The sequence below is a fragment of the Fringilla coelebs genome (genome assembly GCF_963513975.1).
Source record: "Fringilla coelebs genome assembly, chromosome: 4".
Lineage (NCBI taxonomy): Eukaryota > Metazoa > Chordata > Aves > Passeriformes > Fringillidae > Fringilla > Fringilla coelebs.
In genome coordinates this window covers 45,513,017-45,531,122 of record NC_140032.1, presented here as the reverse complement: position 1 = coordinate 45,531,122, position 18,106 = coordinate 45,513,017, and the positions used below count along the sequence as shown (strand labels likewise).

General features: G+C 40.7%; 1 protein-coding gene across 1 annotated transcript; it reads left to right on the top strand.

The window, feature by feature from the left end:
* Positions 1 to 2,212: 2,212 nt before the first annotated feature.
* CSGALNACT1 (chondroitin sulfate N-acetylgalactosaminyltransferase 1) lies at positions 2,213 to 16,463 on the top strand (the record flags this gene model as incomplete). The annotated part of the gene is made up of 7 exons (XM_084204594.1): positions 2,213 to 2,846; positions 9,797 to 10,013; positions 11,190 to 11,291; positions 12,072 to 12,250; positions 12,591 to 12,685; positions 15,729 to 15,810; positions 16,180 to 16,463. The coding sequence occupies 7 exons, from the start codon at positions 2,213 to 2,215 to the stop codon at positions 16,461 to 16,463; spliced, it is 1,593 nt and encodes a 530-aa protein (XP_084060720.1).
* Between the last annotated feature and the right edge of the window lie 1,643 nt (positions 16,464 to 18,106).

Genomic DNA, 18,106 nt, shown 5'->3' with positions numbered 1-18,106 from the left:
CTGTTGTACAGTTAGAAATGCCCAGATTAATTTTCCTTACTTTGACAAGCTCCTTTACATTGCAGGAGGCCAACATTTTTAGTGCATCCATAGGAAGCATCTCCACTACAGCCTTTCACCACACGAGAGACAGACTGAAGATGTAGGCAGCTGACAAATGTGAAAGCAATGAAGAGGTGTTCTGAGGCTGACAGCACTTTTCATAGTACACGCATTTTCTGGGAAAGGCATGAGAAGGGAGATAAACAGGCAATGGTTTTGGCAAGCTGAGAAGAAGCTGTAGCAGACCAAGATGTTCCAAAGAGATCACATCAAAAAGGTAAGGGCACCAGCACCCCGTACTTTTCTTCTGCTGCTTGAATATTTTCTTGAAAATCAGCAATTCTTTCTTTGAAAATGCTGACATTTTCTGGAGAATCCTATAAATGCTATACAAGTAATTTAGCATTACTTTGAAAAAAATACAGTACTATTTTTATGGCTCATTCTAGCCCCCTCAATTCCTGCTCAAAGTTGGGTTTTTTCCCAGAAGCTCTGCAAACTGATAAAATAATAACAGTCCAAACATCAGAAATATCTCTGTGTAACTGCTGCATATGGAGTAATAGTCAATCAAGATGGGGGGTGGCAGGAGGGGGGAAGCCACAGAGAAGTTTATAAAAAGTCCTACATAAGACTTTGATTCAAGACTAGAAATAACTGAAAATAACTCTGAAAGTCTTATTCTTAGTCAAACTGCTTTTGCTTAAGGGTGTGCCAGCAAGGATGTGTGCCTAAAAGGACTGTGACTCTCTGTCAAAAGAGTGTAATGATGTCATGCATGCATCCAAGGGGAGAGCACCAAGGGGTTAATTTGATTGTGTTTGTGTCTAACAATGTGTAATCTAGGATGCTACTCAGCCTTGATACCTAAGTGTACAGTCAGCTGAGTAAATGATGAAGCTCCTTGCACCAGCATGGGTTTGGGCCAAACCCAAGGGATTTTGAAAATCTCTCTGGTAATGTTCTCAGCACAGTTGTTTTAATGTAGCTTATAGCTAGATCAATATTCAACTTCAATCATCTATTTTTTTCCCCTTTTTTATATATACTCGAAGGAGTTTTATTAAAAATTATAATGTTCCCAGTTCCATCTTCTCTGTGGTCTGTAGTCCTAGGCAGACTGGAAAACATGGTCGTACTGTACATTTTCATAATGTTATAAGAAACAGAAGAGGGTCTTGAAATGTTAAAACAATGTGCAATGATGACAGTTTCAAAATTGCAACAAAGCTTCTGTTGAGTTCAGGTAAAATCAGCTGAGTGTTCCTAGAATATGTCCTCTTCCTCATTATTTGGTTTTTATGGGAGCATCTGGTAGGATATGTCAAACAATGATAGTTGCAGTAATTGGCCTTGATAACAGTTTTTAGTTTTCTGGTTATTAGATTTCTGCTCCAGGTCAGGCTTCATATGTTCAAATGGACTATATTTGTCATCCGGTGTTTTTGAAAAAATCTGCCTGGAAGCTAAAATGTATGTGGTAGCTGTGGGACTGAGTGCCTTCCTTTCAAAACTTGAGTGAACACTCCAAGATTTGAGAACACCTGAAGGGCCATCAATGCTTGGATGAACTGAGCACTTTAGCATCCAACCACCAGACTAACCACTAGACTCTTCCAAGTTATTCTGAAGCATGGGAGTCTTTGAGGCCTGGACTAGTTTTCCATTGGCAATGGGCCAAGACATGTTATAAACAATGAAAGGGATGCATATGGGATTTTCTGCATAAGGAACTTGGCACCTTTAGGGTCTTAGCCCAAGCACTTCACAGCTTTGAGATCTGCTAGAGCAGCTGAGAAACAAGCTAAATTAGAACATACTAAATAATCTGGACTGAATGACCAAATTCTACCTTGTCTGTCTTTGTCATTTATCTTTCAGGTCCTCAGGCTCCATCAGCCACCGTCTGATTATATTTCATCAACATAGGTGTTGCCATGAGGATCAGGACATATCCTGTCTGCTTCACAATTTGTCTTTTGGTCCTGCTGGGTATGCTCCAGAGAGAGATCCATATAGAGGCAGAGCACACATTTCAAGGGAGCTGACAAACCAGTTCCTGCACATACATGTATCTGTGTAAGAGTACTCCAAGACCAGAGGCCTCTGTGGCACTGCATGGATATAAGAACTGTTGCATGTGTGGGGTTAGACTCTGCTTTTTTGAGATATGATGCTCCGACGAGGATTTATTCTATTTCTTCCCCGACTTGTAGGCCTGCTGGTGGTGGCCTGTTGCTCAATGTCTATTGTTTATATGTTGGCCTGCACACCCAAGGGTGACAACCAGCAGCCTGCCTTGCCCAGGGTGCACAGTCCAACTGTGAAGGAGGGATACGAAGCCATTCTGCAAGAGCGAGAAGAGCAACACCGCAATTACATCATCAGCTTGAAGAAACAAATTGCCCAGTTGAAGGCTGAGCTCCAGGGCAGGACCGAGCAGCTTAAGAACATGCAGAACCTGTACCCAGACCCCTTGGACATTCAGCTTGACCACAGCAAGCCGGAGCAGGCCCAGGCCAACCTGCTGGCTTTCCTCCGTTCCCAAGTAGACAAAGCAGAGGTGCACAGCGGCGTTAAGCTGTCCACAGAGTATGCAGCAGTGCCCTTTGAGAGCTTCACCCTCCAGAAGGTTTACCAACTGGAGACAGGGCTGACACGGCATCCGGAGGAGAAGCCTGTAAGGAAGGACAAGCGAGATGAGTTGATAGAGGTGATCGAGTTAGCAGTGGGGAGCTTGAACAAGCCAGACGGGGTCAGCAAAGCAAAACCCCGTGTATACACAGCCTCCGACTTCGTTGAAGGTTCGTATGCAGAGAGCAGGTTAGAAGGTCCACGCAGTGCTGGGGAGGAGTTCTGGTGTGACTGAGTTGCTGAGGGAGATGGGAGCTGTGTCAGAGCACAGATGTCTGGGATGGTGTCAGTGCTGCAACCTAGCGATGCTGCCTCAGGCACAATTGCAAAATGGCAGCTTTCCTGGGGAAAAGGACTTTGTGACAACTTTGTGTCCTGTAGTGACACAAATGTGTTCTCACAGCTCTCTAGTCATGTGCTTGCCTCAAAATTGACAAAGCAAGGAGTGACTGACCAGGCTGCAATCCCAGATTGCAATTCCAGAGTTAACATTGGCAACTGCAGTTAAAATCCATGCTGCCATTCTCCTCCTTTCTGTGTGTTGTTTAATTTATCTTTTCAAAATATGGTTCTACAGTTTTTATAGGTGCTGAACAAGCATTTGTAACTGTTGGGCACCACCTCTTCCATGTGAGAGGGTGAGAAGAAAGGAGATGTTTCCTGACACACACTGGTTAATATCAATTAAGCTGTGAGCCTGCCTTTATGCATAATTAAGAGACTTTGACGAGGTACCAGCGCTGTGCTTGGGGAAAAAGTGCAGAAAGGTGTGGGGAAAAGATGCACGCTAGTGCTGGCTCTGTGGAGGTTCTTCATGCACTAATGGTCTTGCTGGCTTTCTTATACCATGGTGAAGTACTCCAGAGGGAGGAAGCCTTTCACTTAACTCAGAGCTCAAGAAACTGGAGGCCTGTGTACAGCTCAGTCTGAGCTCAGAGAACCTTTCTTGTGTCCTCCCCTGCGGGGCAGGTCCTTGCTTCTGTAGGTGCAAGGGAACAAATTCTAATTCTCACTCATCAGTGCAGACTGATTTGTTTGCAAATGCAGCGATCCATGTATTAGGGCTGGAAACAAAGAGATTTGGCAGAAAATTTCCCTGCCAAATCCCTTTGGACATCTCTGTGACCTCTTGTCACTCTTTTTTCTCCTCAACTTTATTCTCCCAAGAATGGTAAAAACTGCCAATCAAAGGACAAATCCATTGTTCTGTGTAACTTCAGTATATATAGGGAGGATCTGTTCCAGTTCTGCATTTCAAGTATAGTTTGGACTCTGAACTTGTTTTGGAAACAGTGCTCTGCAGGTGCTACTGCCTACACAATGAGTAATAAGCTGGATTCTATGTCAGCTTCCGGCAACTTAGTAAAAGTCCAGCAACACAGCAACCATGAGTCCATTAACCCAGCCAGCAAGCCAGCTGTTTTCATTTTCTGGAACTGCCATGGGCAGCTGGAGATTTTTGGGAGTGCCCAGATTTGCACTGAAAGTAATAGCACTAACCCTCTAAGTGTTTTCCAGCTGCTTAAGCAATAACAGCACACAAAACTGTGAGCCTCTCCTGTTAAATGTGGGGCTACTGCTTTCATCTTAAGGTTGGTCTTAAGGTTGTGCTGAAATGAAAATCAGGTAATCAGGATCAGAGACAGGATTTAAAATCTGAATTGCTGCTGTCAATATGTGGGATTTGTGCCCTTGTTTCTGCTCTACTTAGAGACGCCTTTGACACCAGCTTTACTCAAGTGTGTTGCTGATCCTGAGTCTAGCCAGAACATAGAGTTGTGCACAGTAATCTTGTTTTCTTGGCCACCTGTGTGGATTTTTCTTTTCTTGTGGATCCTGGCACCTGCTATCACTTTTTCAGTACTAATTCATTGCAAGGCAGGGTGGTGGTGTGTGGCAATAAACTCAGTTGGGGTCTGTATCTCTTCCTTTTTTAAATTTTGTGCATTTATTCTTGTCTTTGCAGAGGGGAAATGTTTCTTCAAACACTTCTTGCACTTAAGGAGAAATGTTTCATCTCTGTGGCATCTTAAAATTAGTGTTGCATTCTCTGCAGTTTCTAGACAGAGTAACTTGTGTGTGGAAATTAGACTGTAACCCTAGTACCTTACATTGGAGTTAAACTCCTTCTCAGCAGTTTGCTGTTACATGAAATTTGGATAGGATTCTCAGTTCTCCTTTCAGAGCAATAACTGACACGTAGTGGAATTTTCCATTTTTCCCCCCCTTAATCAAAACCAAGTGAGCCACACCTTCTCTCTGGAGGTCGAGATGTATCCATCTGGCTGCTTCTCTGCTTAGCTTCTCTCCTGACAGAGGCACTTGGACTGTTCAGCTGCTATAATGATCCCCTCTCCCCCTTATTCCTCCCACTTGTGAACCAAGTTCACTAGCTTTCTGCCAAGGGGAGTCAGTAAGAAACAGCATGGGGAAGAAAAGAAATTTCTGTGTATTATAAGCAGGCAAAGGACTGTTCTGTTTCCAGTAGAAAGCCAGTTGCTCAGAAAGCAGGATAACAGGTCTGGTCATTAATTTATGTAAATAGCAGCAGTGCCAAGTAGATCTGGGAGTTGCTCATTTTCTCAGAGATGGAGATACTAATTCGGAGACGGACAAGCCTCAGTAGTGTGTTCCATAAGTGAATGGAATCACTGCCTGATGATATTCTTTCCTAATGTGAACAGCTCCAGAAAATCCCTGGACTTTTAAGAAATGCCCTGCCATAACACCTTCAAATATGCTAGATCAAAAGTTTTTGTACTTGAAGTATGTGGCTGTCCAGTGACTGGAATTTTAATCAATGTCTCAGAGGCAAATGAAAAAGGATTATCTTTGCTTCCTCAAATGGGCAGCTATTGGTAGTGGTCTATCTGATGGAATTTTGCCATGGCTGCTTACTGGGAGCAAGGAATGATGCTTTTCATCAAAGGATAAGATGCTGTATTTTACTGCATGTGAAGTGGGACCACCATTGTCATACAGAGTTAAAACGAGGATGACAAATTCTGATAAATCCTCCTAGTGGCTCCTACATCATCTAACAGAAGGGACCTAATGAACATGAGTCCAGGGAGTGTTTCTAGAGACACTAGGAGACTTGAAGCCTGTAGTCTGTAGAACTGAGGCTAGAATTGTCATCCACTCAGCAGAATTTTGTTAAGAATGAGTGGCTGTTTGCTAGTTACATGTTTCATGTAGATCCATATAGGTGGCAGTTGTTTGTCTGCCCTGCTGAACAGACATCAGGTATTTTCCATTTCTTTAGAAAGCCCTGGGAATTGCTGATCTGAAGACTGGAGACTTACTGCTCTTTCATCAGTTCTTCACCCCAGGCCATTTTTGCTTCTCACTTGTTCTTTTCCTTCATCTTAGGGCCATTATATCTGCTGACACAGAGCTCCTGTTTACTTTTTTACATTGGGTTTACATTGGCTTTGACTTTTCTCTCTGCCTCTGAAAGAAATGGTGCATATTTTGAAACATATCTGCTGTAATGAAAGCAATAGATAATCAATTAACATTCTTTTATCAATATTTAATATCTAGCCTTTCCAAGGCTTTAATTTCAGAAGCAATCTTTTAAGGAAAAGGTTTTTTTGTTTACTTTTTTGAGACTACTTTTTTCCTCTCTTCATAGTTCATATCTCAGAATTGAGGTTGTTTGACACATCTTCCTGAATCACGTAGAAAGTCCAGGTTGCACAAATAAAGTAGAGCCTTTGGAAATGGAAAAAATTTGTAAAAGGCAGGATGTTCTGCTGGGTGAGTCGCCAGAGTGACTCAAGACATTCAGACTCATTTCCAAGGCTCACTGCCTGCCCTTGGGCACTTTGTTCTCTGCTTCTAAAAAGAAGATACTTTAAAAGGAAAGAACATTTTTAAAAATGAAAAACAAATTGTTTAAATATGCATGAAGAATAGCCATATTTAACTAGAGGCATTAAAGTTGCATACAGTTCTCTTCAGTATAAAAGATTAGGATTATAAATTCTTGGATTATTTTGCACAAATGCCTGCACCTAAGCTACTTGTTTTCAGCCATAGCTTTGGTCTGGTGTCTTCAGCAACACTCATCAGAGGGACTTTCCTGTTACAGACTAGAAGCATATCTTTTAGTGTAGGGGGTGGTTCTAGGGGAAGACTCAAAATTGCCGCTCAACACTGTTCATTTGCATTTGTAAATACAAATTTCCTCTAAAACCTCTTCCCTTGCATTCTCTTTTTTAACTTGTATTTCAATAGCTCTAGTTAACCGTTCTACAAATTTCAAAAAAGGCTCTGATGGTAGCTGCTTGATCTTACTATAAGGCTCCAAAGACCCCTCAGGTTGGAGGGAAAAGAATGCTTTTTCAGCTGCTTCTTTGACTTTCTCAAGTGTTTCTACAGGAATTGCAGTAACTTGGGTTGAGGGTAACGACCACTGGCCTTCACCATAGAGATGCTCTATGGTAATTGGCATGCCATTGGTATCTCTCGCTGTGTTTGGATCAGCATGCAAGCTTGGGAGAGCCTCTTTTAGCAGTTGTTTCCATGCTAATTCCCATAATTTGAATTCTGTGCAGGTCATAAGACATGAGAAAAGCTGTTTTAAATCATGTGGAACTACTACAGTTCCACTCAGTTCAGAATTTAAAAGGCCACGGAAGTATGGGCTGTATGGCCCATATTTCTTACCTGATTTGCACACCTCTTTAATCAATTGTCTTCCAAAAGAACTCCAATTAGCAGTTGGGGCTGCTTCCCCTCGTGCTGCAGGCTGATATGTAACAGGAGCCAATGACAAAGTGGGACCCTGTATTGGGTCTGCAGTTTCCTGCCCTGTATCACTTGAATCGGAAACATTGGGAACACAGATACAGCTGGGGGGGGGAAGCAGTGGTACTAAACAAGAACAAAACTACAGAGTTAGAAGCAGCCTCTGTGTGTATAGTCCTAGGAGGGACCCCAGTCAGGTCACAAACTTGCATTCTTCTTTAAGGTCCTTCTTATTTGGCAAGGTTTCCTTTATTGGATAGTACATCTCTCTAGGCAAGTGGAATTTGTGGGGTCACTGTTTCTTGGCTGGGGTAGGTAGAAGAGAATGTAAAAGCAAAAGCTGAGATATTGTGTACTAGATACTATTAGATTTGTTAATTTAATTTAGAACTTTTTTATTATGAAAAAATGTCAGTTCACTATGTCATACATGTGAAACAGTCCTATCAATTACCTCTAAAGGGAATGAAAATCAGATTTAATTTAGAATTTTGTTTAGCTGAATGTCAGGAGGTTAACCTTTCAAACACAAATGTCTTTGGTAAAACCTGTGTTCAAAAACTGCCTGAGCAAATGAGTGCCCCCAACAATGCACTCAGATCATCAGCAGGCTTTCTGTAAGAATAAATGGGTGAGCAGAGCTCAAAGGCCCAGATTTCTACTCTCTGGCCACCAGGAGGAGGACAATTAGCCCACTATGCAGATGACCTCCAGTTCAGTAACAGATGTAGTTCATGGTCTGCAGCTTGGGCAGACTTTATGAAAAAAGCTAGGAAGAGTCAAGGGCACAACTTTGAAAGATTAGCAGCAAAAGAATTATGGAGCTGCTATCTCCCTAGATTAATTTACTATGCTAGAAGGAGGATTGGAGCATTTGTTGAATCAGCTTATATTAAAAATAAAACATGAAGTGAATAACAGATCAGAAAATCTGCATATATTATTAACCAGCTGAAGTGTTCATTAAGAATAAAACATTTGGAGAATGATAGTCAAGATAAGACAGTCCAAGGAACTCTCTCCAGATAAAATCACACCTCATTAGTCTTTTGATTATCCCAATGTAAAAGCTGCAATGCAAGATGAACAGATTATGTCACTTTGCTCTTTGAAGAAAACTTTGACCCAGACTTTCACAAGAAATACAGACAGCTGACAGTCTATGGGTCAGATGCCCAGCAATGTTACACATCAGGGAATAACCAAAATTTTTTAAAAAGCAAGCCTTATTTTGGTCTTGTTTTTCATAACCACAAGAAGCTATGCTTCCTAGCCAGATGGAGAGGAAAAAAAAAACCCAAAAAGAAAGAAAAAAAAAACAAGTTAAGAGGAGGAGTTTTTTTTTTGAGCCATTTGTGCTTGTCTCTTTAACTTCTGTAAGAGATAGAAGGCATTGCAATTATACTCTTGTACTGATTAAGTTGTTAAAATGTTTACAGTGACTTAATGACTAGTTAGAATTAACATTAATTTTTCTTTCTTAAATCTAATGGATTTGCTGGTGAAAAAGCTTTATTTCAGTATATACTGTAGGGACTGAAGCATCATTTAGAGTAGGTAAAATCTATAGCCTTTTGCCAATTTGATCTCATTTAGGATATTATAGTATTTCAGTGGGGCATGATCAAGGCTTTTATAGTTCATGCTGGCTCTCAGCATGAACCAGACCAATTTCACCCATCAAGTATGTCAAAAGCTTCTTCCATACAGGAAATAAATGCATGATTGTATGAATTAAATATCCTGGTCTAGCCTCTGACAAACTGTAGTGTTATCCTTGCAGGAGTGGGCATTCATAAAGAAAATAGCGATCTCTTGAGAGCTGAGTAACAGGAGAGTTTTGTCCTGTCTGGCAGTGGGTGAAGTTGATGGCTGGGGCCTGTTTGCCTAGTTTTTTCAGGGGACTTTCCAGAGAACCTCCCAGTGCTCATCAGGAAATTGCCTTTCTGGGAGATGGCCTAATCTCTCTTGTTGCAGAGAGGCAGACTGCCTTTGCAGTCCCTCTGCATTCCATTACCATGCATGTCTGCATGTGCAATTGGAGCAGTCTGAAAAATAAGGACAGTACGTCTGCTGGGTTATATTGAGAGTGAGCAGTTGGTAATCTTCAGGGGTTTGTAACTCAGCCAAGCCTTGGAATGTGCCTGCAAGAATACGAAACAGCTCCTGCATCCCAGGGCTGTGTCCCTGCTACAGTGATGGCCTCCTCCAAATGATAGTGGATTGTGTATTGGTTTAAAAGTAAATAGCTCATTGCCTCTGCTGCGTTTTAAACTTAGATGTAGCAACTTAAGACTTTCTCCTTTTTTTCCTCCCAGGAGCCCAACTTTAATACAAAAATCTCTTCATTTTTGTTTTCATGCAGGGATCTACCGTACAGAAAAAAATAAAGGTACCTTGTATGAGCTGACTTTCAAAGGAGATGCAAAACATCAGTTCAAGAAGATTGTTTTATTCCGGCCATTTGGTCCTGTAATGAAAGTGAAAAATGAAAATGTCAATATGGCTGACACACTTATTAATGTCATTGTGCCATTGGCCAAGAGAGCCAGCAAATTTCGGCAATTCATGCAGAATTTCAGGTGGGTTTTCTTCAACGCTGCCTTTATTTTTTCTTACTTGGAAAGTAAGACGCAATTAAAAGAGTTATCAAAACCTCACTCACCGCTACTTTTCCATAACAGTTCATTGTGCCACAAAGTGATTTTTGAGATTACAGACTGAAAGGCATTTGGTTGCTTAATGCATTGTGATTAGCACTAAGAGCAATTATATTCCAGTCATCAGGGTTTCTGATTTTCTTGATCTCCTCAAGAGTCTCAATCTATTTGTTGGGCACATACAATTGTGGCAACATGAGAATGTCATGCAGTAGTTGCAAAGCAGCATTTCTCAGAAAAAGGGGAATCAGTGCTCCCAGACATTTTGCTACGCTCCATTAGATAAAATATTAAGGCAACAAAAGGCAAGAAGGAATATTCAAACTTTCACCATAGTTACTCTTAAACTATTATTTTTTCAGCACAGATATGATGTTCAGAGGAAGAACTTAACCAAGACGTAACTTCAAATAGCTGCCCAGAAAAGACTGTGTTATCAAAAGATTCTTACTCTTACAATGGGATGTTTTATCTAATTACAGCCATCTAAAAATAGGCTCCTTGTCTAAATTAGCCTTCTGATTAGTATTCTGATTATCTTGTTTTAGACTGGGAGAAATCGCCCTCTGGTCATGCTGATGTCTCTGCTGATTATAGATGAGCTCTTGCTAACTAAACTTAGCGCAAGTGAGGCATGGTTCTAGCATTTGCTCAGATTGGTCTTACCCTTGAGCTACAAGTTTGATCTCTGCTTAATACTTAGGTTTTAGTAAATGCCAAAGATCCGAACTCTGGAATATCTGTTGCAAAAACTCAAGGTTATGAGGTAGGGTATGATAAAAATCCCCTTTCTCATGTTCTCCTGAGTGCTGAAGTTATTGCCTGCCTGATCATTCTTCCTGGGGCTGGATGGCCTCTTTTAACAGTGTCCTATTAATATAACAAATGCTGCTTAGACACCTGGTACCTAATCTGCCTAAAAGACTTCTGTCTCTTGTAAGGGAGAAAGTGAGCTGCTTTCTCAGGACAAGAATGCCAGTGAATCATGTCCCCAGGAATGCCTCTGAGGTTCACCCTACTCTGCCTTCCCCAGCTGCTGTAGATTACTGAAGGAAGGCAACTTCTGGGACAAGTTACAAATCTGTCTCTTTTCTCCAGGGAAATGGGCATTCAACAGGATGGAAGAATTCACCTCACTGTAGTTTACTTTGGAAAGGAACAAATGAATGAAGTCAAATCAATACTTGAAAATACCTCTAAGTAAGTACCTGAACATCTGGTGCCGTTCATATACAGTGATCCTTCATGGAGACTTGATAACTCAAAACTCATAGTTGTGCCAAAAGGTTCTAAAGTGTATTGCAGAAAATAGCTTTCTTTTTGTATCAAATAAAAATGGTGTTACCCAGAGTCCCATAGAGTGGTCTTTAGAACTGCAGAGCAGATTTTAACTCAATTTACCTCAGTGCAACTGCTTTTTTTTTTTCCCTCCCCCCACACACACTGGTAACTCTTTAGTTCTTTGGAAGTAGCTTTGACAGTTAGGACTGAAAGCTGACTTCGAAAGGCAGGCGGAAGACAATTTCAGTAGAGCAGTAGAGCACAAAGGAACTGGATATACTTTTGGCCAGTTCTGCTCTGTTGAGTTTGGTTTTGTAGCTGTATTTATCAAGATCATGTGGTACTGCAGCCTTTTGCTTGTCTTCTCTGGGTAGGAAGAAGACCCTTGTATAGATAATGTAATTGAAATTTGCAGACTGAAGATATTTTTGTGAATCTAAACCTTGTTGGGATTTTTGTGAGATCTGCCCAAATAAAGTCTGACAGGAATGCTAGTGTGTGAGTACAGGTCAAGCTCTGAACATAGATAGGAAATCTCCTCAAGAGTCAAACAGGACATCTTCTTCCCTCCAGTTGCTCTCAGAACTGTGATACTACAGATTTCTATTAATCCGTTAATTCTTTCATATGGGGTTCCCACCCCCAGCTTGTATTAAGAGCTGGATGGACAGGGTAAGTTGCTAAATATTTTCCTTCTAGGTCAGCCAACTTCAAGAACTTTACCTTCATCCAGTTGAATGAAGAGTTTTCCAGGGGCAAAGGATTAGATGTTGGTGCTCGATTTTGGAAAGGAAACAATGTTGTTCTCTTTTTTTGCGATGTGGACATATACTTCACAGCAGAATTCTTGAACTCCTGTAGATTGAACACACAGCCAGGTACAGTTCCTCATGAAGTACATTGTCTTTCAACAGGTTCCACCTATTATGTAAAATCCTTCACCAGAGTATTCTTGCCTTTGAATTGGTAATGAAGCTACTGTAAATCAGTTGTAACAGTTCTTGCTCCCAATGTGATAGAATCTCTTGCCTTCAGCACCTGTTCTTTCTGGAACAGTATCTTTTTATTAATTATATCCACACATTCTCATGGAAAGAACATAGGCTTAGTGCAAAACTTGTGTGACTTTGTCTGGATTTGGTCAGGTCTGGACTGTATCTGTAAGAGACAAGTATGTTTTATACAGCTTTTTAAAAAATAACCCATTGTCATTTCCAGGGAAGAAGGTATTTTATCCTGTTCTCTTCAGCCAGTATAATCCCAGTATAATTTATGGTCACCATGATTCCATACCATCTTTAGAACAGCAGTTGGTAAGTACATGCTTCTCTGAATGCCTGCTTTTATTTGAACAAAGCATTTTTTAAAGGTACATGTGCTCTTGGATAGCATTTCCCTACTCCTTGTGCACAGTGACCACCACACAGACAAAATTAACTCTAACACTCACCTTACTGTGAGTTCTGCAGTGTTTTTCACTGGGAAGTACATTGGTTCCATTTACTCTAAACCTTTTTGAAGTTTTTACATGGAAACTAAGAATTTTTAAAATGTCTGCTTCTCTGCTAGAAGGAATTTCCTAACTAGTGAACAATTCCTCCATGGTGTGCTATCTTGGGGTGACAGTCCTTGACTTGCTCTGATTTCTTCCTATCACTGAATAGTATTTGCATTTGAATACATGACATTTGTAAAAAGCAGTGCTGTCCTCAGATCAGTCAGTAAAAAGAGAATTCCAGGGTCTGTCACAGTTATTCCTCACTTGCTTGAACACCTTACAGTGGCCTTTCCCTTCCCACAGTTCATGATTGAACTGCCTCTGAGCAGACAGTGTTTCTGAAGTGTCTGAGTCAAATCACATGCTTGGAGTTGTCACTTTATTCTGGCACTGATACAACACAGCACAACTCCACTGATTTTCATCTCACCTGCATAATTTTGATGTGAGAAAAAAGCAATATTTTTAAAAACATTGCCATAAGGCATACGATTAAGACATGTATGAGTCTCCTGAATGAGGGAGCTGTTGTGAGGAACAAAGAGCACACAGATGAGAGGTTCACATGAATGTTAGTGACCAAGCCATTGCTTGGCACTGCTGCAGACACTGTTCTTCTTTCTCTTGTGCTCTGGTGTTGCACTGTTGTTGAGCCTAAAGGCCTGATAGAAGGGAGTCTTGCTTCTCTTCAGAGTCAGTGGGTCACAGTCCTCTGCCCACTAGTGCTGCTAAGTGGCTGAATTTTCAAATTGAAACGTAAGCCAACTATGCAGCTTCATTCAGTTCCTCTGGGCCAGGTCCTAACCTGCCACATCTGCCTCTCTTACTGCCAGGCACTGCATTTACAAGGGCTCATCCTGTCCCAGGCTGGACACTGTCCCCAGAGCATCCCAGCTTCTATTGTTGTTCTGGGTAGGTATGAATTAGGGGTGTTGTGAGCCCAGGGACAGTCACAATTGAAAAAGATCACTTGGGCTCTGAGTCCAGTCTTCTGTCATCTCTACCCCCATCTTTGTACAGTTCCTCTATAAAAATGAAGAATGAGAGTTTGAAAAGTCAATCCAAAATATTTTAAAGTATTTTTTTTGTCTACTGCTCTCTGGGTTATGAGACATATAGACAGAAAGTCTTTTACTGAAGAGTCTGGAAAATTCCTTGTACTGGTTTTTTCCTCGGAAGAAACTTGTTCTGATCATACCATGGGATTCACATTAGCTTTTCTCTCTATGCTCAGAACCTGTCAGGTATCCTCAAGCTTCTAAGAATTGTGCTTAGGGAGTGAAATAGAGTTTAGCTTTCAAGCTAGCATAAATTCCACAAAGTACATTGTCAGGATTGTGAAAATATTTATAGCTAATATTTGAATCATAAAATGTGATGCTTATGTCAGAAAAGCTTCTTGATTTAAAGAAGTACAGCCAATCACATTTTTATGTATATTTTTATATTTTTAGCCCATGTTAGTTGCCAGGCATGAGGCCAGATCGATGGCAATAAAACAAGACAGTGCTAGCTCTCTGTCCTGGAACTTGGGCTGCTGAGGAGAAAAAAAAAAAAAAGCCTTCAGAAATCTTGGATAGAATTTGATTTGTGCAGCAGCCACTTGCCCTAATGGGAAATAATAATGCTAATGCACATGAGTATCTTGCTGTAAGGGCATTGTGATGGAGACTTCTTGTTACGTTACAGGCCTGACAGATACAATCTTATTTCCTTTTAATTGGCTTCTGCTGTGACTTGGCTTTTTTAAGGAAAGGAGAAAAGAGAAATGAAATGTATAGCAATGTAAGCAGTAAAATATTTTTTTTTTAAAGGCATTTGAAGTGACAAAAGGTGTGAACAAAAAGGGGAGGCATGAACAATAAATCAGGAGAGAAAATTTTGGAAGAGCACTTCTTCATAAAGGAAATACTAGGATTTATAAAACCAGAAATGGAAGTTCTCTTTCCTCATCTTCTGAAATTCTGTCACAACTAAGTCAAGATTTTCTAAAGCAGATGCTAATGGATAGCTTTCTAACCAGGCATTCAAGAGTGTGAAGTACTGCTGACTTGCTCAGAGGATTTAAATGCCTGTCCCAGTCCCTTGAAGCTCTTGGATGTCTCACCAGATTGGGTTAGGTCACTCACATGCATGAATTATGGCCTTAGAGATCTGTACTTAGATATCTGCCTTTCAAAATTATAGCCATAGTTTCTCAGTGCTCTGATTTTCTACCTGTAATACATAATATTTTCATTGTCCATCTCAGGAAGACAGACCATTCATCTTTACAAAGGCTTTTATGGGACATTTATCTATCACCAAGCATTTATGGAGTTAAATTTTAGGTGGATATAGCATTTTCTGTAATGGAAAATTATTCTCGTTACTCAAAATCAACATAATCAAAAAGCTGTTGATTGTGTGATCAGATTAGAACCACTGTTTTCTTCTACAGCTCATGTGGTCCACAATGCAGATGCCACCATCTGCTCTGACAGCAGAGCGGCTTCCCTGGTTTACCAATATGTTTCTTTTATCAGGTGTGAATCCCACAGAAATGAACAATTTTGGATGATGCTTTGCCTGCAATAGATATTGTTCTTCTTGGTCTACAACAGAAGGAGTGGAGCAAAAACTGATTGTTCTGCATCAGGGGGGTCACCCATGATAGCTAAGAACACAAATGTTTGGTGGGGGCAGGGGGGGCAGATATATCCAACGAGTATCTACAAAAACGGGTTCAGGACCAGCTGTGGATTCACATGGGGGAAAATAAAAGGGCAGTTGCTCCTATTTCTGACCACACTCAGGTCAGAATGCTCACTCTGAAAGCATTTCTGCTTCTATGTAAATATTCTTTTCCCTCCATGCAGATTATTAAAAAAGAAACTGGATTTTGGAGAGACTTTGGTTTTGGGATGACTTGCCAGTACAGATCTGATTTTATCAACATAGGTAAGAAAAATACACTCCAATACGCCTGCCTTTTTGCTAAAACATAGAAAGTTATGATGAGCCTCCCTTTCCTTTGCCAGTGTGTCTGTGTCACTAATTTGCAGCATTGCTGTAGTTAGATGTTCAGGCTTTTCCTAGATGCAACAGAATTACAAGAACCTAAACACTGCTTACAAATAAAATTACAAATAAAGAACTTTTCTCTGATGATGGAAGATTTGAAGATGGGCAGTTTAATGTTCACAGAAAGTGTGTGTGTTTTAAAGGGCTGACTAGAGTCAGAAAACAGCTGTAGTACACTTAATAGCATCGCGTTTGCTAACAGATTTCTAGTTTTATTTTGATTATTTTGACTTTTGTTTGTGTCAGGTGGCTTTGACCTGGACATTAAAGGCTGGGGTGGTGAAGATGTGCATCTGTACCGCAAGTACCTTCACAGCAACCTGATGGTGATCCGAACGCCTGTCAGGGGTCTCTTCCATCTGTGGCATGAAAAGCAGTGTCTGGACGAGCTGACTCCAGAGCAGTACAAAATGTGCATGCAGTCCAAGGCCATGAATGAGGCTTCCCATGGCCAGCTTGGGATGCTTGTTTTCAAGCAAGAGATTGAGACACACCTGCACAGACAGAAATTGAGCAGTAAGAAGACATGAATCCAGAAAGGGAGGTTGAAAGACCCTGAACTGGACTTCAGGGTGTTTTGGAAAAGAGGTTTTAACCAGAAAAGTTGGGATGAGACTGAAAGAGGACAGAGATTCCAGCAGGATGGCAGCAAAAGAAGAGGGGAAGCATCTGTCGTCCATACTTTTGTTTTCATTCAAATGGGGTTTTTAAGTACTCCACTATCCTGATTGTTCAGCACTTGCTTCTGGAAGTGTTCTGGGAAGACTTGAACACTTGATGAGATTCAAGGTCACATCACAGAGACAAATGAACATTATTTGTTATTATGTGACCAGTGTGGTATTCACACTAACAAATGGATGTGCTTTTCCTTTGAAATGTTTGTAAGATGTGCACAGTTATTTAAAGGATTGATCTTTTGGTGGGCCAATAATTAGGAGTTATTTCTTCATCTAATTTGACATATCTTAAAAGGGCTATTTTTGAATGAGTACAGAGACTCCTGCTCTGGGAAGGACATCTGATTGTTAACCATGGTAAAGCTGGAGTGACCAAAAATACTTTTCCTTTAAGGGGCTGGGAAGGGGGAACAGCAGCAGCGCATTAACAGGTTGTTCCCAGTTAATCCAGAGAAAGAGGTTTCTCAGAAAGTGCTTTCTAAACTTAAGAGAAACCCTTACTGGTCATGTGTGATGGTTGAAAAACCATCAGCTGGAGGGTACTGTTTGTTCTCCTCTGTGGACAGTGAACCAAAAGCAACGAGCCACATCTGTATCATGTGAATCTCATAATGTATTTCTGCTTTAGAATGCTGTATGTATTTCAAGATTTATTTTTAAATGAAATTCATTTGGCTTGAGAATTATTTTGCCATACTTCAGGTTTTCTACTTCTAGCCTTAGTAGGAAATAGTACAACCTTCCAATGCTTGGAAAATGCTCTGCAGATCTGCGTTCCTGTGGATGGGAACTGGAATAGATAAGTGATTTTTTTTCCACACAACCTGGGCACTGGAAGGCAGAAGCTTTATCATGCTGAAGAAAAGGAAATACATATCAACTTGCAGTACTGATTTAGCAGGAGGCTTTAAACTCCAAATGCCAGATACCAACAGTGATGAACATTTTCTGACTTTATACCAAAGTATTTCTTCTAAACCAAATACAGAGTCTTGCCCAGGGTATAGAAAGCTTTCTGTAATTAACAAAATAAATTTTTGTGATGGACTACTGGACCCTGCAAATTCTCTTATGATAATTATAGGTACTAATTGTAAAAATTAGTCATCTTCTTAATAGCTTTTGTTGCAATTGCCTAAAACTGTTGAAAGTCTGAGTTACTGTTCTTATAAAGCATTTTCTTTTATTGCTGACTGCTGACTGGCCATTTTAATATATACTAGCCAACAAAAACTGCACAGGCTTGTAAATCCCATTTGCTTATCTAAATGCTGTTTCTCTGAGCAGCCTCTTTGGTTTTTTTGGGTTCAGATTAATTCAAGGCACCCTGAACCAGATTCAAATTAGGTTTTTGGCTTGTAAAAGCTGGGGGAAGAAAGGTAGCACTGAACAATGAATGAACCACTCTTTGTTGTGCAGCTGTGCAGTAGGAAGCGTGCTATAAACCTTTTTTGAAAGCACTGCCTGCAAGTTCTGCAGAGACCATGCTGCTG